General features: G+C 38.3%; 1 protein-coding gene across 3 annotated transcripts in view; it reads left to right on the plus strand.

Moving 5' to 3' along the window:
• Positions 1-22,447, plus strand: part of CNTN3 (contactin 3) — a 377,024-nt gene that overhangs the window by 216,770 nt on the left and 137,807 nt on the right. For all 3 annotated transcript variants that reach the window (XM_036878261.2, XM_036878260.2, XM_036878259.2), the window contains one exon: positions 8,386-8,481. In XM_036878261.2, the coding sequence (XP_036734156.2) occupies positions 8,386-8,481 (96 nt within the window). The remainder of the gene's footprint in view (positions 1-8,385; positions 8,482-22,447) is intronic.

A 22,447-nucleotide genomic window follows, 5' to 3' on the forward strand; every position in this document is an offset into this window, starting at 1 on the left:
AGTTTTCAAAGGGCTTGCAAATCTGTGACACTAAATATCCTCTCACAAAAGAAAACTGTGAGATTCAGCACTCAGGTGTTGTCCCCACTTTACAAATGGAAAGCTAGCGGGCCCAGAGCAGTCCAGCGATAGTCCCCCAGTCATGTGGCCCTGGACTGTGGTAGAGCAAAGACAAGATCCCTGGTGTTCCTATTCCTGTGGTGTTTTCCTAAACCTCACTGTAGAAAGGGAATCTACAACATAGGCAGAGAGGATTTGACTTTGGTGGGAGACTCACCATGGAGATTCCAAAGAAAATAATATCCTGGATACAAAGACAGTTCAACTAATTTCCACCATCTGTTGATGACCCATTGACTGCCAAGAAATATCCTATAGTCTAGAGATACAAAGATGAACAAGGCATTGCTCTAATCTTGCAGTAGCTCTCAGACCATGAGAACAAAATGAGAAAACAGAAGAGCATAGAAAGTATAGAGGTGAGAGTACAGGGGTAATTTGAAGTCTCAGGGAAGGGATGTGGCCAAAGGTGGTTTTAAAGATGAATACAAGTGTGCTGAGTCAGTGCAGGAGTGGGAACACCATTTGCATGATTGGACCAGTATTTTGTGCTTGGGGAAATCCAAGTGGTCTGTTACTGCTTCAGTGTCTGTGCCTGAGAACAGGGGGTAGCAGAGCAGTGGGGTGATGAGAGACGCAGAGGGAGCTGAACTGGCGAGTACCTCTGTGGAAGGGTCCTGTAGAGTAGTATGCTCAGTGCTTAGCCTTTACCCTTTATGCCAATGCTTCCTGAGTTGTATTTAAACAACAAAACACAATACTTGCTTAAGATGTTAAGATCTTACTTGGTGCTTCCCTGTGTCCTAAATAGACTTTTAAAAATACTGAATACTTAAATCTGCTTGAAAACTTAGAGTACACACCTGTTTTGAAACCTCTATAAAAAGCTAGTAAACTTTAAATAAGATGTTTGCAGTAGGCATTTTTCATATCCAGTGTTTCATCCTTTTGCCGACCTTTGATTCATTTGCAGAAAGGGCAGACAGTTCCATGTAGGCTCACGGTGACAGCAGTGAGGGACATGGAATAATTGCCCCAAGGGAAAACCCTCCAGTCTTGGAGGTGGGGGACTGTATATAGATGTTCCAGATGGCTGTCCTTCTGGAAGGCATTCTAAGCCTGTCTGAGTTCATGTAGAACCAAGCCCCCATTGATGACAGTAGCAGCTCCAGTCAAGCCCCCAGAGGGGGCTTTTCCTCCATCCTCTCTTACTCTCTTCACTCCCTTCTATCTTCTGAGATCATCTCCCACATACAGTGGCTCACCCAAGTATTTCCAGAGGTTCTGCTGTTGGGGAAACAAAACTAAGCCCCTATTGAAGAAGCCATTTTTTTTCCCTAAAACAAATATATTGCTAGGGAGAATTTTTCCTTAGGGACTTTGTTTGTAGTTGATTAAATGTTTTGAGAACTGGACTAAGAAAGAAACAAAATAGGAGGCACTTTGAATTTGCAGGTTGGGATATAAAGCAGGAAATAAAGGTTATATTTTAGACTTGCTAATACCAAAGATGATTTAAGAGTCAATTGGCTATGTCTTAACATTCAGATTTGGGAAATCTTCCAGAGGATTCTGTATGTGTCAGGTAAAAGGGAGAAAGGTCATGGTCCTTCCACTGAACCATGTTTTTGTTTTTGTTTTTTTTATTTTTGTAGTGTGGCATGCTTTAATGAGACTTTTCATATAATTTAAGTTTTACCACTCGATAAAGAAAGCTGAATCATTGCATGAAATTCTTTATTTATACACCATGGAGATGAAGATGAAAACCTTAACTGCAGTCTTGATTTTTATCACCTTTTTTGTGTGTGTTCATTGAATTTTTGCTTAGCTTTGGTGTAGAAGTGCAAAACTTTCTTTACTGGAAGCTATTTGATACTTTTAAAGACAGTCTTGCCATTTACACTGCTCAGGTTATGATTTAATTTGGTAACTACAAACCACTAAGCATTTCAACATTAAACACTGAAGACTTTAAAAGCATTATGCATGGAAGACTATTCCATTGCCTATGTCTATGTTCCTTCTTCAATTTATGTAACTGTCACTACTGGGTAATATTTTGCCTTTTAACTGAAAAGGTACCATTTCACCTTACTGCATCAAATAGGATTGTGTTACACAGGAAGTAAAGCCCACATGCAGTTTTCAGTGATAATGATTTTATTAGCTTCTCATGCACTAACTGCAAATGACCACAAAGTGTTTTGTGGCAGAACCCTAAATTTTTAAACTTTAAGACCCTTTAAGTCAACTGATCACAATTTCAGACATACTGCCATATTTATGTTCCATTTTAATCCTCATAACGGAAATGGCTTGTTTTACTTTGCAGTCTCTTATTGTCTTCTTTTTTATATATATTTATGACATACCTGATTGCACATATGTGTACTCAGTTCAGTATAGAATTTTTGCTGGCATTTCCCATAAAATGGGTTCTGCAGAATTCTTTGTTCAGATATGTTGAGGACACTGATATCCATCACACCTTAGCAGGGCTTATCTGTGTCTATTTTATATTAAAGCTTCTGACTTATTTTACATGAAGAAAATTACGTAACTGCACTTACCACAGCATTCCCCAAGGTGACTTGTTGGGGATGGATAGCCATTCTTTGGCAGATTTTAAGTCGTAGAGAGGTAGACTTGTGCACTGTGCCCTACAGTCACACTGAGTGACATTCCACACACCCTGCTTGGCAGTTGACTACCTAAATTCATTCACATGGAGAAGAAACCACCACCAGCAGTATATAGCAGGTGGAATCAGATTCCAAAGTGAGCACATGGCTGTCAGAGGAAATCAGAATCACCCCTCTCTTCTCTTTGCATGCTCAACTGGCTTCTTATGGTCCCATCTCTCTCTCCCGAGGTGGGGAGATGGACCTACAAGGAAAGTTCTTGAGCAGCCAGTAGAAAACCTGACCCAATCCCTTAAATGGACAGACAGCAACGAAGGTGTAAAGTATTTTATATTCCAGGAATGCCCCATGCGAGTTTTCACAGAGAAAGCAGTCAGCATCAGGAGTGTACTTCTCTCCTGGCCCTGCACATGCTCCTTCTATGGCAGCTTGGGAGATACTGACTCTGCAGTGTGCTTGGCTGGAGCTTTGAGGTATCTGAGTGCAGCACTACAGGCTGTAGGCAGTGGAAGAATAGGAAAGAAAGGAAAAGGAAATATGGAGAGCTGGATTTGTTCCTTGTTTTTAATTATTTCCCCAGTTTTACATGTACTCATCTGTGTGTATTGAGCTTTATACAGTTTTATCACATGTGTAGTTCGTGTATATATTCACGTGGTCAGGATACAGAATGGGCCCCTTTATAACCACACCCACATCCCTGTCGCCACCTTCCTAAACTAGCAACCACTGACCTGTGCTCTATGTCTAAGGATTTTTAATTTAAAAATAGTATATAAATGTAATCATACCATGTACAATCTCTCAAGATTGCTTTTTTCACTTAGCATAATTCTCTGAACATTCATCCAAGTTGTGGGGCATATCAATAGATCATTGCTTTTTATTGCCGGGGAATTTTCCACAGTATGTATGTAACCACTGTTTGTTTAACCTTTTGCCTGTTAGGGAACATCTGGGTTGTTTCCAGTTCACAATTATAGCAAATAAAGCTGTATAAACTTTTGTGTGCAGGTTTTTGCATGAACATATGTTTTCATTTCCCTGGATAAATGCCCAAGTGTGCAATTGCTGGGGGCTCTGATAGTTGTGTGTTTAGTTTTATAAGAATTATCCAAAGTGTTTCTCAGAGTGGCTGTAACATTTTGCATTCCCACCAGCAAGTATGAGTGATGTAGTTTCTCCACATCCCTTCCAGGGTTTAGTTGTTGGCTTTCATTACTTTAGCTATTACAATAGGTGGGCAGTGATACCTCATTGTGGTTTTAATTTGTATTTCCCTGATGGCTGATGACATTGAACATTTTTTCTTGTCCTTATTTGCTATCTATATATCCTGTTCATGTTTTTTGCCCAATTTCTAATTGGTTATTTTATTTTTTACTACTGAGTTTTTACTAATTTTTCTAACTATTCCTTTACTGGATAAACAGTTTGCAAATATTTTCTCACAGCCTGTAGCTTATCTTTTCATTCTCTTCATGTGGGCTTTCACAAGGCAAAAGTTTTTAATTTTGATCAAGTCTAGTTTTTCAATCTTTTCTTAGTAGTCCAGGCATTTGTTAAGTATTTTATTGTCAAAAACTCTGCCTAGCTCTAGATCCCAAAGATGTCCTCCTTAATTTTTCTGTAGAAGTTGTATAGTTTTCATTTGTTTTTTGTTTTGTTTTGTTTTACACTTAAATTCATGATCCATTTGGAGTTAATTTTTATGTATGAGTGAAGTCAGGTTCATTTTTTTGCCTATGGCTTTCCAGTTGTTCTGGCTCTATTTGTTGAAGACTTTCCTTCCATTCAGTTGTTTCTGTACCTTTGTCAAAAATCTATTGAGCATATTTGCATGGATCTATTTCGAGTTCTCTATGTTGTCCCATTGGTTTGTGTGTCTCCCCCTCTTCTAATACCACACTGTCTTGATTATTGCAGTTATACAATCAGCCTTAATATTGGATAGAGTGATTCTGCCCACTTTATTCTTCTTGTACAGGATTCTCTTAGCTATTTTAAGGCCTGTGTTTTTCATATAATTATTTTAGAATAAGAATGACTGTATCTATAGATGATAAAAGCAAAATGAATTCTTTAAATTGTTGAATTTTGGTAGTAATTTCATTAAGCCTATCTATCAATTTGGGGAGAATTGACATTGTATTGAGTCCTCCAGTCCATCATCACAGTATGTCTCACCATTTACTTACATTTTTATTTTTATATCACTATCTTGTCATCTTCAGTATGTAGAATTCCATTGTGTGTTTTATTACCTGCATATCTAAGTACTTCATTTTCTTTGGAATAATTGAAGTCATTTTGTTTTTTATTCTGGTTTCTTCCTGTTCAATATTAGTATTCAGAAATTGTATCCTGTGGTCTATTTAACTCACTTATTTGTAAAAGGAGGGTTTTTGTTTGTTTCTTCATTTTCAGTGGTTGCTTCTGATTTTCTATTTCGACATGTCATCTACAAGTGGGGTAGTTTTATTTCTTCCTTTCCAAACTATATGCTTTTTATTTATTTATTTTATTAATGAAGTAGTCAGAACTTCTAGTACTATATTGACTAAGAGTGGTGAGAGTGGACATCCTTGTCATATTCTTGATGTGAGGGGGAAAGCATTCAGTCTTTCACCATGAAATATGATGTTATTTGTACTACTTCATACATGCTTTTTATCATTTTGGCTTGTTTTTAAAGTTGTTTTTAAACTAGAAGCTACAGAATAATACCAGAGTTTGTGAAAATTAGAGAAGAGTCAAAAAGAAAAATCTGAGAAGTTCCTACCCAATATATTCTGGAATTGCTTTTCATTTATTCTGGGTCCCAAGCAGAATGTTTTCTAATACAATTCTTACGAAGAATGGGTTTAACTGCAGTCTTGAGTTGAATTGGGATTTCCCATATAACCTTCCAGTAGATATCTCAGTAATCTAAAACATTTTGGACAATTTACACTACTTTTATCTCTCTAATTCCTAGTGCTCCCAGAAAAGAGAGGAAATCTTGACATGACAGATGTTCTTCTGCATCTATGCTTTTCCTTTGTTGCTGCCTGTCTCTGGAAAAATATCTCCTGACAAACACACACACACATATATATATACACACACACACCACCACCAACACTACCATCACTAACCGCCACCACCATTCTCTATTCATCTGGCCAGCTTCTGCTCTTTTGAGACATCTTACATCTCTAGGTTATGTGTGTTCCTTCCTATGCACTTACAACCATAAGATCAAGGTTCTTCCTGTTGGTCCCAAGTGTGTCTTTATCCAGACAGGGCTCAGCTTGAAAGGAGACCCCAATGATTCATATGATTTTTACTTTCAGAATCTGGCGTGCAGTAGACTGAAGTTCTGTAGGCTTTCTTGTTTACTAAGTCACTGATGCCTTTTCCATCCTTCACGCTGATGGATATTTAAGATTCTTTATCTCATAAGCACTTTCATATGTTCCAAAAAGTTTGAGATACGGTTTGAAGATATTTCATCCTGGTTGAACTAGTATATTTGGTGTGCATAGCTTCAGCTAGTAAGCTTGTTAAAAATGCTAATCTAATTCTGACTCAGTAGTTTCAAGTATACTTACATTTGTAATAAACAACCTATGTGATAATGATGCCTGTGGTCCTGGACCACTTTGAGCAACATAAATTAAGAATTCTGAAGATCCTGCTTCATAGAAGGAAAAAAAAATCCATTGTAATCACAGTGCTTTGCTAGCAACAGAGTCTTGGAAAACACATTAAAGCCACTAAAATTATTTTTCTTTGCTATCCTTGAAGCATATGCTCCATGAACTGGCCACCTCAGGTGTCCCAAAATAATGCTTCTTGCTTTCATATACTGTGGAGATAGTAACAATGCAAATATCTTGAGCAATGGACAAATCTGTGCCAGGAAATATTAGTACTTAAGCAAAAGAGACTGAGACATTATTTCTGTATAACTATTTTATCTGTTTTTGAGTACTTTAGTTAAAAATCAGTGATGAATAATTTCTATGGTGTGAAGTTATGTAGCAGAAGAAAACAAAAACTGGGTAGGCAATCAACAGTGCTGATACGTAATTGGCTGTCAAAAAATAACCATTTCAATTTTTTTTTCATGCCTAGGCTACATTCTGATATGATGTACTTCTCTATTTAGTCATTGGAAAACATTTGGATGGTACAGTCTTACAGTTCCAACTCAGTTACACTTCAAGAGCTTTAATGATTTGATAATGTTGCCTTTTAGTTACACATTTAAAATGATATACTGCTATGTTATCATATTTGTGCAGAGTAACATCTAGTTAAAATAAGCCCAGAAACACTACTTTTTCTTCTTCTATGGGCAAATATAGTAAGTTTTCCTGAATAGCTTTATTCCATGCTTATAACCTAGCAGTGGAATACTGTTTGCCAATAACAATGAAATGAAGTACATAGCCCTTCTTATTTCCCTCTGATGTATTGATGTAAGGTGCTTAGAATATTCATAAGTGCCTATAGTTTGTAGTTTTATCAATTTAAAGATAATTAGTTTGCTGTTTACATTTTTTAAGGCAGATTTGAAATTTTTCAACTTGTATTCTAACATACACACCACCTCACTTTATAGTTACTATATAGGCAATTTATATCAACCCTTAAGAGCTATGATATGAGCACAGTCTTTCCCAAATTGGCAATGCAATTGTTCTCATACAGAACGTGATACCATTGAGTATATTAACTGTGGTATTCATAAGTTTTGTTTTCTAAATTACAGCTTTTTTTCTTCCTTTCTCCCCATAGGCTTAAACTTTGTTCAAAATGAAACAAATATAATTTTCCTCCATGCTATAATTTAAGCTGGAGAGTGTGAATCAGAATTTGCTGTCCTGGATTGTTATTGGAAGAAGTGAAATGTTTTTAAAAAATGTAACTGCTGGTGATCAAAATAGTATTTGCCTTGATTGCTTTATTCAACACTTGAAAAAAATTCTTTGGGCAATTATAAAAACAATTTGTTTTTTTTCACAGCTACAAATAAAAAGGAATATGTGGATTTAATTTACTGTTATCCTTTGAATGTTACTTACTTGGTAATTTCCAGAAATACACATCTTCTACAGAACCCTTCAAGACATGGACAAAGAAATCATATAGGCAGAAGCTGAATATTTTCAACGGTGCTTGTAAATAACAACAATAACTATAGGTAGAATAAGACTGATTTAGGCTACTTATGATAAAATATTTTAGGAGAGATATTCATGAATAGTAGGCTGTAATTAAAAGGTGAAGTTAAAAGTCTTCATGATTTGGTGAATCACTGGCAAATGTAGGTACCAGTTTAAGTATATTTTCTTGTTAAAGAAAATTCATTTCCTTCTTTAAGACATACTGCCTGGTTATTTAATTCTAATATATATACTTTGCCATTTTGAAGAGCCCACATGACATCTCTGACATTATTACAGAACACAGGATTAGTGGGTATATATTTTTATTGTACTGCTGACTTTCTGGAAGCCTTAATACGGATACCAAAATCCTACTTTTCCTTATCAAAGCAAATATTCCCCTCCTGAGATTCCCGACAAGGGATTTTTTAGAATTATCCCATGAAAGTAAGGAATGTCTCTGTGTGAACATTTTAATTTGATTATCCTTTCTGAAATGTCTTTTTGTTTTGTTTTCAAATCAGATCTTGAAAACTTTAAAACCAAAATGAGAAGTACAGTGTCAGTGCGTGAAGGCCAGGGAGTCGTCCTACTCTGTGGCCCTCCACCTCACTCTGGAGGTAAGAAGTGCTCTGGTTTTATTTTTTTTATTTACTGAGTAAGTTTCAGGGCAAGACCCACAGCATATGTACTGTTATTGCTTCCATAAAGTGCCCTGAGAAACTTGATAACCCAAGCGTAGGATTCTGTCAGCTCTGTTGGAATATGAAAAACTCTACAAAAGATGGTCCATTCACAGAAGTTCCTGAACATTATTTACTCATTCCAACAAGGAGGGTTCTAAAGGCAAGAGAGATGGACTTCATTTGAAATACCAAATGGTGCTGAACAATGCTTTATCCTTACACCATTATCATTTGTCTCTTGGTTTCAAACCTTGACATACATCGGAGTCTTTGTGATTTCTCTCTCTCTCTTAAACACATGCTTATACATGCTTATTAATATATACAAATGCATATATATGAATAATACATGTGTGTATATTCACATTATTTTCATTGGGGTGTTGGGACTGCAAATTTATGCTACATGGTATAAAGTGAAATATTGCTAAAAATTCAGATGCTTCATAAAATAGCTACCCAGAGTGAAAATGAACTTCAGCACACAGAAAAATAATTTAATAAGCATTGTTTCCCAATCTGAGCCTGGAGGAGTGTTGGTTTGATTTTCCTCCTCTCATGCACACTATTGCAAACTTGGTCACTTGTAGGAACAAAGAGGGCATTATTAATATATAAATCACTGTTCTCAGAGAAGCACATACACTGTGTTATTGAGAGGATGAACATCACAGTGCCATAAATGGGTTAGAGAGAATCTTTCTGACCAGAGGCAAAACTGACAAGTCTTTTTCCCATCACAGTAAAGCTTATTCAAATGAAAATATGCTGAACTTCATTTGTTCCATGACATACAAACCAAAGTCTTTTCCCCCTGTGACATGTCAGTTTTAATCACAAAACCCTCAGCCCAATAAAACACACATTTCCAATCATCAGTACCTGATCACTTCAAATGTATAAGCCAGCCGGAGACTGTGGATTTGGGGCTTGATTAGCAGACATGATTGCCATCATGTTCGTTGGTATGGGTTTAAATCAGGCTCCCAACCTGTTTCAATAGTGTATACTTTACTGGAATCTTGATGTTCCAGAGGAACTTTACTTTGAAGGGAAGTGTAGAGCCTCTTGATTGCAAATAAAGTAACTGAGCTCAAACTGGCTTGAAGAACATGGGCAGTTTGCTGGCTCATATAACTGGAATGATCAAGTGGCTTCTAGAAGAGCTGTAAGGTTGCCACAGAGATACGCCTCCCAGAAGGACTTGGTGGCATCGCTGTGGGTAGTGGGTTCAACTCATGGTCTCTAGGCTCTCAGCACCTTCCCGATCTGCCTCAGCTGTCAAGAACCACTTGCCCGTACTATTACCCTAACTGGGGCAGCCCACATCTGGCGACTGATCAAGGCAGAAATATAAGGGGTCAGCCATTTCTGCCCAGCCCCAGACAATTCTGACTGGGCAGCCCTTCCAGAGCTTCCTTCCAGGATGTCCAAGGCTTTGTTGGACCACATCACAGTTCGACTTCTTTATCTTCCCAGTCCTGTCCTTGCCTCCTTTCTTTCACAAGTGTTGATCAGCAGTCAAATTGTTTTACCCCAAACTGTCTCAGTGTCTGCTCCCTGAGAACCAGTCTCCCAAGCTGCTGGACCCAGGGGTTCAACCAATTTCTTAAGCAATTGGCCTTTCTTTGTATTTCTTGGCTATGCTCCCCTCCATGTTGAGTCCTTGGGTGACAAAGGTGGCCCCTGGTAATTCCAAGATTTTTGGTCCTCAATGTTAAAGGTCCTGATGAACCAGACAACCTGATACTCAATGGCCTGTGATTTTAATTGGATCACCCTTCTTTATGAGATATCCCTGCAGCAGATGGTTGAAGTCTGCTTCATCTACTGACAAGCACTGGGATGACAAACATACAGTTTCCAAAGGAAAGAAGGGTTTTTATTATCAGAAAAGAAAAGGGGAGCTATATATAGGTAGAAATAATGAATGGCTAGAACTATACCTAATAAAAAAGTGTCAAAATAATATAAGTTTGTTTTTAGAATAAATACAAAATAATAGCTGGATAGTCTTGTCTGTGATTGGGAAGTGTTGACCCAGTTTAAGATTCTGACTGAGTAATCTTTAAGCATTTTTACAATTAGATCTATTTGATGACAGCAAAGGAGAGGGACCTTTTGGTTGACCCAGTAGTACACGGTAACAATATCTTAAGCTGTTGGATAAAACATGTTCTAAAAGATGAATCTTTTCTAATATCATGAAATTGGAGAACATGGCTGTCCTAAGTAATGACATCCTGACTTGTCTCTGCCTTTGCTGACTTCATATAGTTCTCTTCTCATTTTTAAAGCACACAGGTTGAAGTGACTATGGAAGTCAAGTAGGACTGTAGGTGATGAAGAAAAGAAATCTTCTTAGATGGGGTACATTAGCCATTACAAATCTGGAGTATGCGTAGGAGAGCAAATAATTGAACAAAAGCATACCTTCCTCGGTGCTGGGCTGTACAGGAAAATGATCGGAGCCCAAGCATCAGATGGAGATGCTGAATATGTGATTCCCATTGATCCAAGTCTACCTAATGCTGAGATACTCAAATCCACATCCACTGCCCTGACATACTGCCTCACGAGCTCTTTGATAACAGTTTGCTCTGTACCCAAGTGCCCAGCACAAGGCTGGTTTATAACAAGCAGTCAGTAAATAGTGGTTGAACAAGTGAACACATTCATGAAATGAATAAAAATCCTTGTTTGTATTTGGCTAGCTATAAATGCTTTTGGAGCATTTACTGGAGACTTTGTTTCTGGAGGTGTAAGCAAATACGCCTGGGTACCCACCAGACAGGTGCAGACACTGATAAATCAAAGTGAACTCTGACCATAGCTGTTGACAGCAGCCCTGCTTCATCCCCTTGTTGATTTAGGGACTTTAAATGCAGTGGAGGGTGTGAGGCAGGTCACAGAGCAGCTGAAGCCATGACTCTGCAGTTTATCAGTACATGTGATGCGTGGCACTCGCAGCATCCACTGTGACCCATTAGGTCATCCTTCCACAGAGTCCCACAGGCACTTGCCCTTCTCTGTTTTCACCATCTGTTACCTGTATTCACATCTTCACATTTCTTCCTTTCTACTTTGTCCTTTCTGAGTGGCTGACAATGTTTAATTTTGTTGTTATTTTCTGATTATTAAAAACACCATATCATATTTTATTGATCCATCATATTCCCTAACAGAGTAACAGTTTAACAAGGGATTTGCAGAAAGGCAAAATAATATCAATAGTAATAATAAATTACTAATAACAGTAACTTTATTGAGTTGCTGTTTAGATAGGAAGCAGTATGCTGGCTCTTTGCAGAAATCGTCTGCTAGGAGATTTTTTAGATTAACAGTATGGAGAGGGATGAGGAGAGTGCCAGTCTCAAGCAGAGCTGGCACTCAGTCCTAGACATGTCAAGAGGCTTAGCTCTCAGCCAGCTTATCCCCAAATGCTTTGAGCCCAAACTTCTTGCTTGGACTACAGTTTTGGGAGTTCGCAGAGTTTGGCCCAGAGCGGAAGTAGCCTGTCTAACATTGCAGAACTGTGAAGAAGTGGAACTAGATGCTCGATGGCTGACTCCTGACCATTGCTCTGTCTGTTATGTCACACTTAAAGCCAGCCTGTTGAATGATCATGTTACAAAGGCACAGAGTCCTCAGTAAAAGTGTTGCTGTGCTAATCAAGGGCTTCCGACATTTCCAATCAGAGGCAGCAGTTAGTTGTTAGTGTCAAATCCACTGTTAATGAAAACACAACAAATCAGCGATGCCCGAAGTCCCATTAGCAGAAATCTTCCCAGAGTTCAACCAAATTCCCAATTCAGACATGTGTTAGCTTCATGCTTCTGAGTCTTTAATTGCAAATGAATCAACTAAGGACTTGATAAAATGCAGATTCTGATTCAGTGGGTCTGGGTTGGGGCCTGAGATTCTGCTTTTTTAATAAGCTTTCCCATGAAGCTTATGCTGATGGTCCATGGGCTGCACTTTGAACACCAAAACCCTACAGCCTGTCTGTTTGTTAGGCAGAGTCCTTAATGAGTTCTCTGTCACCTCCCTCTGTCCTCGCTCTCCTTCTTTCTTCCCTTGCCAGTTGCTCAGCTGAGACGAGGGAATGTGTTCAGAACTTCAGAACCAAAATATTCCCTCCCCACTGAAGATGCCATTTTTTTTTCTCATTCAAGTCTTAAGTGTCTTAAGATGCTTTTCAATCAGATTTGCTCCCTTGTTTGATGGACGCCCAGGACTCTTAACAGATTTCTAATATCTCATCAAACTCTTGTCTTTTATTTCTGAGTCCTAGGGATAAGAGGACACTGCTACCCTTATAATGAAGGTCTCAGAGGCCCCAGTATAGAAGGGATCATGGTTTTATCCCATGACTTCTAACCTTGCAGGTGTGATGTGAGAGCAAACATGACCTGTAATGTGATGTTGTTTTAAATCTAAAAATCCGTGGAGAATCTCACCAAGCACAGACTCTTCAGTCTTTGAAATTATATGACATAAAATATCCTAGGTGTTGATGGGAATCGTCATCGGTTAGGTGTTTTAGCGTCTGCAAACTGAAAACTAGATGTCTTAAATCTCCAAGTGAGGTGATGCTGTTATTGTTGTGACCCCAATGAAGTGAAAATATCAAGTCTCAAAGTAATACCAGTTTGAATCTTTTTAATCGCTGATGGCTGCAATGTGTTCCCCAACAGCCTTGTCTTTCCCACCCTGCTTTCTGCCTTCTTGTAGGAGGGACACTTCAAGAGCCTAAGGGTCCTGTACTAGAAAGGCATGCCTCATTTGGTGACATGGAGGTTGTGGATTTAGGACTAAACTCAAAGGTGTTTCGGTGGAGTTCTGGTTTTATTTTTTCCTGTAGCCATCAGCATGATCTATATGAGCTATTGCATGGCTATAGAACTTTGCTGAGTTCTAATTATTCTATTATGAGCTCACAGTAATATTATCTTAATACTTATTCTCTTGATGAAATAACTTTTTTAACTTTCTTTTATTTAAGATTAAAAATTCTGGAGTGTTCTCCCAAAATAGACTAAGAAGATGGATGAAAAGGGCCAAAACAAGGGTCCCAAACTATGCAGGCTGCATATATTATTCATATGCCTTTAATTCATCTGTGTAAGAGATGAATTAAATTTATAAGAAAGAGGCAGCAACCTGGGGCTGCCTTGCTTAAGAGCAGTCACTACTTTTGATGCCATAAGAAGGAAAAATTGTTTCATGTTGGGTGACAATTAGGAATTTTTCCTAGGAGTCCCTATAACTTGTAAGTTATACAAGTTGTTGTCATTTGGAAGGGGCTTATCTCCCACTCATTCTATGACACTTTCTGCTACATCCTATTCATTATCTTCCCTGAATTTAGCTAGCATCTGATTGGAAATTGGTTGGAAAACTAGCAATTAACAAGCCAAAAATAAGGGACTGGACATGGACTATCTGCAGCTTAATTATCAACCTAGTTACCAACAGCCTGAAAAGCTGAGAATTAGTGTAATTACCATACAATTGCTGATATCACTACTAAATCATTAGAAATTCAAATGCACAAGAAAAGCCTATTATAAATAAGCTTATAAGACTAGTTCATGGGTATATCATGACAAATACTAATTAAGCAGGAATTTGTAAATTGATCAAGTTATCACGCACACACATTTTAATAAGGTTTGCCTTCTTTTTTTCCCTGCAAAGATGGCTAATGAAATTTATCCTGAGTAAAGAATAGACTTGAGTCGTTTCTTGTGTTTAATAAGCAAGCAACTTGGGTCTCTGATGCAGCTTCCCAGTCTTTGTTCTGTGCATATTCTTGTGGAAACGACAGCCTGGACACTGCCATCCTCTCATAATAACATAGCCCTTGGGATGTGCAAGGGAGAACATGAGATGCCACACAGCAGGTCTTGGAGGCTGAAGCAACTTTATGCTAAAAGTTGCTTTGTAAAACCTGGTGTGACAGAGGTGAGAACTGCTAGCAACAGAAGCAGATGGCATGAGATTTACACCCTCTGCCTCAACATCTTTATTTATTTATTTTTTCTTTCCCTGAGACCCAAAAAACAAAAGTCGTCTCAGGTACCAAAGGTGGAGGGGGGGAATGTAAAGAAAAAGTACCATTGGGAATTTCCTGAAAAGGCTTGTCCAGTTGCCAGACCCTTCATCAAGGCAACGAGACAAATTAACTAGTGCTTTTGGATGCAATTATGATTCAAAATAAGCATTTCCCCAAATAATCTGTAATGTTGATGCCAACTTGTTTTAGACACTCATTTTTCCTTGAACTACACTTCTCTACTGAACCTGCTTGCAATTTAGTCAAACCTAAAACAATAGCTCTTTAAAAAGCTTCAAAGTAAAGAATACATAATCTAATATGTGCCTGAGCAGAATATGCTTTCCGGCTGTTGTCACATTTACCACACTGGTGGCTTTGCAAAATGTTCTCCGAGAACCTGGCGGTTTCACTTTCCCTAAAGCAATATAGGTGAACATTGCACCATCACAGGCATTTATACAATCACAAATTGCAGAATCCAGATAAATCAGATGATTAGTAGGCTATTGAGGTATTAACATCTGTACCACAGAATATTACTCCAAATTCATTGCTCAGGACAGAGGGTAGGTTAATGTGTTACAGCAAAGAGAATTCATCGGTAGGCTGAATGAATAATATATCACAACTGTCCTGTTTTTATTTGAATATATGTCTGTGCTAGTGTGACTGTTGACATTTACAGGAACCTAAAATATTAACAAATTCATTGTTGCCCTCAGATAAGTGTGTTCTCCATCAATTGACACAGAAACCTCATCCTCTCTTACACAGATGACAGTAACATATCTTCATCTCTAAAGGGAGTATATGTTGTAGTGAATAACCTTAATTGCTGAACATGCATTTTGTAGTTAGAATGGAAATGCAAAGTCCTAAGTTTCTCCAAAATGTTTGAATGTGGAAACTGAATTAAACATGTGCATTAAGTCTGCCTTCCTTCCTTCCTTTTATCTTTCCATCTCTTCTTCCCTCCCTCCATTTTATTCATTCATTGATTTACTCATGCAGCTATGAAATATCTATTGATGTGTGGATGATGTTTTATGTCTTATAATGTCATTTTATTATTATGGCACTTCAATTGAATAATCTGAGTATTAAATAGAAAACTGAGAGCATTGCTGGTAAACTTGATAGGAATGTGTTCAAATCTGTATTTGTTGACTCCCCAGGTGAAAAATACTGAGCTCAATGTGCAGGAAATAGAAGGATAAATAGTAATTCCCCTGTCCCTAGGGGCTTATGGTCCCACAGGAAGTGAGAAGGTGGGTTTGCTGATGACTGGTTAGTGGTTAGCCTTGTAATAACAGTAACAGGTGCCATTATCCAACCAGATACCAGACTTACTGCTCGTAGCATCGAAAAAGGGAGTAACAATCACTCTCACTCTGCATGGACAAGATAAGGCTCAGAGCAGTTAGGTGATCTGTCCAGAGCCATACAGTGGTAGGTTTGGGCTTTTTTTTTTTTTTAACACATTTTCTGCACTCTAGAACAGTGTTCTTCAAACTGTTATATTAGATACACTGATATAATTAAAATAACTTAAATACCACATACATACATCCTACACATATACACGCATTTGGACATACTTAGGAGGCAGAGAGGGTATAAGCCAGGCATCTACGAGCTAGATGGCTTGAGTTCCAATTCTAACTGACATACCTCAAACTTTGGGCAAGTCACCTAATCTCTGAATCTCTATTTCTTATCTGTAAATGGCTGATAATCATAGGCAACTGGACAAGCCTTTTCAGGAAATTCCTAATGGTACTTTTTCTTTACATTCCCCCCCACCTTTGGTACCTGAGATGACTTGTGTTTTGGGTCTCAGGGAAAGAATAATTTATCCTTATAAGGTGATTGTGACAATTTAAGGAGGTAATAACTGTGAATTGCTTGAAATATTTATATAGATATAAAATATACGATTGTCCTCATATGTTACTATATGGAAAAATAGAAAAAAAAATCAAATATCTGAAAAAAGTAGGTCTGTGAAGATAGTTTTTTATTTTCTTCCCATATCCCAGCAGATTCTTTTGCCTGGAATAGATGTACCCCACTTTGAAAAACATGGTTCTAGAAAATGTTTGGGTTTCCCTCCTCGTTGGATTATCTGTGGTTGGGGGTGAAAGACTTGGTTATTTTTGTTCCATAGCACAGTTACACTTAGAGATAGATGGGAATGCTTTTGAGATACGCAAGCCTGTTCAGGCCCCAGCGATAACTGTCCTCCTGAGAATCCCCCCATGGCTTCCCCAGCCTGTACTCCCACCTACAATGTACCAGTGGCCTCAGCTCATTGGCTCAGAGGCAGACACCAGCCGACCTAAGCTGGATCCATCTGGTGCTCTCTTCTGCAAATTTGGTATTTGACCTGACAGCCTACAATTTTGACTTTGGGAATTTGAGGCAAACCTTTTCTGTCATGCACACTAAGGAGCCAAGAATGGTGATGTACATGTAATAGAGATGTAGCCCTGTAGAGACTAAGTACAGAGACCAAGGGCAAAGAGTTAAGACTGAAGAGTCCCTGGCTGCAGGCTCTCCAGCTGCCTCCCTTGACAGCTGCTTTCTTGTCCTTGAGTGCTATTCAGAAGCCCCTGTGTAGGGCTATACATGGCATTCCCTTTATTATGTAAACTGACTATGGTGGGATTCTGTATCTTAAGCCAAAGGCTCATAGCTAATGCAGAGGGTATTATTGTTACCACTATGCCAGTGTGCCAGTGTGTGTGTGTGTGTTGGTGGTGGGGGAATAATAAAATTGATGCAAGGATAATAGGAAATCTAATATATAAAAAATAAAAGATCAGAAGCTATGTATTTCAACAAGTGTCCTTGGCCTGTTCCACCATCTTGTATGATTGAATTTGGCATTGAATACAGCACGAACAGCCCTGGAAGGAGGCAGGGTCATGGAGGACAACTTGAAGAAACTACATTCATTACAATTATATTTTCAGTCTATGAGTGAGTTCCCCCGAGTTTCAGGGCTGCTGCTGTCCTGTCCATGTAGACTTTATCACAGCGGTGTGGCTGCATGTTTTCCTGTCCGGTTCCATTCTCAAATCCCTGAAATTGTCTTCCATAGCACGATGAGAAAATCATTTTCTCCCACCCTAAAGATGACCAAGTTCTCCTTGCTCGGATTTCATCCACCCACAGACAGAAATCAGAAGGGGCCTTAAACCTATCAAAATAATTACATGTGTAAACTGGAAGATTAAATCCACTGTTACAGCGATGGTGCTTCAACAAGAACTAACTTAAAAATTGCAGAGCTCTGCTATTTTCTGGTTTAAGTAAATATTAGGTTGAGAATTTAGTGCAAAGCAAAGATGGTAAGGACTTATGTTTGCTAGCATCCCAGAAGACATTGAGGGTGATCATTAGTTGGTGCTTTTTGTTAGGGGAAAACCAAAGCTGTAATAGCACTAGGGGAGGCCAAAGAGAGATCTAAACATTGGTTTCTTTGCCCTAAAATGTATGTGTATGTACTTAGTGTTTTAATTAAGATTACACAAGCTGCTCTAACAGAGAAACCTGAAAATATCTCAGCCGAAATCTCACTGTATTTCCCGCTCTGATAAAGTCCAAATCAAGAGTTGTTGATCAAGTATCTCTGGCTCCATCCATTTATGACCCTCAATTTCAACGTCTAAAACTATGGTCCCTGCCTCTGTTTTTGGCAAGCTGACAGAGAACGAGAAGGCCAAGAGAAGAAGCCTGGGTGATTTTTAGAGGACAAGCCTGGATGGTACACATGACATGTGCAAATTCTGTTGACTGGTCCCCAGTCACATGGTCACACCAAGAGCAAAGAGAGTGAGAAAATGCACTCTGCTCTGTGCTGAGGGGCTAGTGAGAAAGGGTTGGAAATTCAGCAAGCCTGATTCTGCTGTACATAGGTTGAACTGTGCTTCAAAAATAAGCCTTTTAGGACCAGAGACATAGAAGATACTATTGTACATCTTCAGAGCAGTATTGAGTGAACTCTCATGGCTGTGTAAGCAACTCATTTGGAAGGCTTGTTTAAAATGTGTATTCCAGATTCCCACTCCCAGAGATTCTGACTCCCTAGTGCAGGGTTTTTCCTGGGAATCTGCACTCTATAAATGACCCTGGGGTTTTTGAGATACACTATCATCAAGTTGTACGAATTTAAAAGTTTTAAACATTTCAAGGAATAGAGGCATGCCATTTAGGATGGAGTGAGGGTAAGTGTTGGAGTATTTCAAGTGGATGGGTTTTATTAAGTAGGACGTTTTGGATTCCAAAAGGGAAGTGGGATTCTTGGCTTATATAGAACATTGATATTCATTCATTTATGAGCTAAGCAGTTCCTATCTCAGTTGAATGTTTTTCTTCATTAACATTAGCTGCAGTAGAGAGGGTGGTCCCTGGAGAGCCCTGTGGGACTGCATGTTCCCCAGCATCACCCACCGTCCTGGGTGTGGCATACATGGTAGGCACCCAGGAGTCAGCAGTTCTTGTTGATGGTCACAGGAACTGAGCACCACTCCATTGGTTACATTTGCATAGCTTTTGATCCACACAGGAACAGCTTGACATCTTAGCCCTGAGCTGTTGGGACTTGTTTATTGTTGTTATGTTCATGTGTGTGTGTGTGTGTGTGTGTGTGTGTGTGTGTGAGAGAGAGAGAGAGAGAGAGAGAGAGGGAGAGAGAGAGAGAGTTTCATCCCCAGGGGCTAGGTCTACCTAGATTAAAACCCAAATTGACTTTTTTAAGGAGGGAGTTTGCAGAAAGTTTCCCTTTTAGGCCTGTCTCTTATTTATAACCCATTTTTCCCTATTAAATTTAGGAAGTTCGACTTTGAATTCATACCAGGAGTTAACACCTAAAAAAACTGTGAAACTAATCATGTGCAGCAATTTCAAAAATACTACAAGAATCAATTAATTCACAGAAACACCACAGTGATTGCCTTTCCACATCCCCAAAGGTCTGCAAGGGCTGGCCAGTGATTCAGATGTTGGGTGAGCGGGACTAGGTTTTGAGGCTTGGGCATTATTTTTTTTCTTTCCAGTAACAAAATTAAGTCTCTTAATAGCAGCATTGCTTTATTAACATTTTTTTTTTAAACAGAGAATACAGTTCGTTTTTGAGTTTCTTAAGGTCTTTTGTCTTATGTTTTCCATTTGCTGGTTTTAGTTTAAACCATGGCTTGTTTCCTAATGTCCTCTTTAAATGGATTAATTAAATTCATTAACACAGGCATGGTTTGCATATCAAACACAGAGATTTTTTTTCACCATTTAAATGAAATTTACTCTGTATCAGTCAGCTTTTTTAGGTTCTGTTGCAGTAACAAGTAATTCCAAGGTCTCAGTGGCTTATAGTCATGAAGATTTATTTCCTGTTTTGTAGGCTCTAGTCTATGGGTTGTCTGTAGCTAAATGCCATGTGACTTTTCTTTTGAGAAAAAGCAGCCCCTAACTGGGATATGCCATTCTCAGGCCGGAAGAAGAGAAAATTGTCAGAGCCATCCAGTCTGTTCGCAAATGGTACATATATCATTTATATGCTCATCTTACTTTGTAAAGCAAGTTATTACAGCCAACGCTGATAAAATGGGCCAGAAACTGTCCTGCTGCAGAGAGGAGCAACAAATGATTTTAATAATTTAAATAATTGACAACAAATAATGTAATAACATAATTGACCGTAAGTTCTCTCATGCTTTGTTTTTTAGCTGTATGGCCCTTGTAATCTTTCTTTCAATTTCCCCACATTTGATGAAGATCCTAACTCTACCAACAAGAATACCTAAGAACAACAATATATCATGATGAAAAATGACACCTGAAAGGTTCAAACCAACCAAAAGGTTCAAATGTTACTGACCCCCAGCTGATTGTTGCCACAGGGAAAGTTGATCTTTGGATTTTTCAAGAAAAGCTAGAAACTCTATGTTGGCAGAATTTTCCAAAATGTTTTAACAGTGTGGGTCAAACTGTATGTGGTTTGAGGGTGCCTTTAGCCTGTAGGCCACAGTTGGAAGTCTCTTCCTCAAGAACATTCAGTTAATGTTAATTTTTAAAAAATAAGCCTCATTCACTCAACAGTCTCAAGAAATGTAAGTCTGAAAGACAGTTAAGGGTATGCTTTACATACTTTAAAAATTCACCTTTATCAATTCCGAACAAGACTAATTAAATCAGCTAATTGGGAGTTCTTAGAGGCCAGTCCTATTTGGAAGTAGCCTTTCAGTCCTTCTGGAAATAGTTTTCCAAATTCTCTTTACATACTATATTCTGAAGTAATTCATCGTTCCCCCTTTCTAGTCTAGTACACAGCATTACTTTTCTTAGCAAATGTTTTTTATCACCAGAATATATATGTATAAGTCAGGGATAAGCCATCCAACTAAACACAATGAAGTTGTGGGGGTCTAATGTGTGAGATTTTGTCATGCATTAAGCACAAACTGGTATTTTTGAGACTGAATGTGATTTCATCGAAAGATGTGAATTTGGAAGATCAATGATAGATGTCTGGTGTTTCTGTGAGAAAGCATAATATTCGCAAGAGTGAATGCAATAACTAAGCAATAACATAACTCATTCTAATGTTGTATCTATACATAGGTAATTTTTTGTCCCTAATGTAAATGTTTATGTAAATCTAGAAATGTAAGGGTTTATTTTTCTCATTTTTCCACCATAATCTTAATGTTCTCAGTGACATTATTATGGATCGAAACTTTATGCAGCTTATACTCCTCTTACTTCTTTTAAGTTCCTATTTGATTTTCAACAACATGCCACGTATTCTCTGTACTGATCACCTTGCATAGATGAGGATCCAAACTATATCCTGCTTTCCTGAGGAGACCATCTGATTGATGGCTCTACACTAAATATAATTGGTGAGGGTCAATTCTGCATTCTTGCCATAGATTTCTTATTTCCTCTTGAGGTTTTACACTTTTATCAGACCACATTGTACTCAGAGACTGTTTCTGTGACATTGGATCGTGTGTTCTTATGGAACAGTAATAGGCACCATGCAAAAGTGTGAGGCTATTTTTAAAAAATCCCATTTTCAAAAATGCTGGAAAAAGCAAAAGAAAGCATCATTCTTTTATTTCCCAGAGCTTTTAATCGTACAATATTAATTTTACATATCCATGAGGAAGACTCAATCATGCTGCTTTTCCCAAACTTACTTGATGAAAGAACCGTTTGTTTGTTCAGCATCTTGCCAGATCAGATATTTTGAGGAGTATCTTCAGGATTCTGGAAATGCTCATCAGCTTGAAGATTATGCACACAAGTGATTTTCAGAATATCCTAAGGGTGCTCTAAGGGTATGTGAAAGTCCTCAAGGGGACAGCTTAGTGTCCAGACCTCTACTTTCCCCACCTTCCTCTTCATATAGAACAATTCTGTCTTTTACTATGGTAAATGGTGTAGTTCCATTTAAAGGAAGGATTCTGTTCTGATAATTATAAAGAAAGAGGAAGGAAGGGAGATGGGAAGGACGGATAGAGAGAGACTGTTTCTTGTTTTATCAGTGAGTAAGTGGAGTCAACTGCCTGACTTTGTTCCAGTTCATCTTGGCCATAGAATTCTTGATACATTAAGAAGTAGTTTCTCTATTATATCATTTTGAAGACTGAGCGAGAAAATTACAGGATGTTTTGACTAGTTAATGCACTTCTGGCATTTGGTGAATTCAATTAATTTATGTGTGGATCACATTACATCTGTTACAGTAATAACAACAGGCTGGTGTTTTCTGGTGGGGAAACTAATCCATCAATCATCCCTAATCACTGATCTTCAGAGAATGGGACCCCTTCT

The sequence above is a fragment of the Manis pentadactyla genome, chromosome 1 (genome assembly GCF_030020395.1).
Source record: "Manis pentadactyla isolate mManPen7 chromosome 1, mManPen7.hap1, whole genome shotgun sequence".
Classification (NCBI taxonomy): Eukaryota; Metazoa; Chordata; class Mammalia; order Pholidota; family Manidae; genus Manis; species Manis pentadactyla.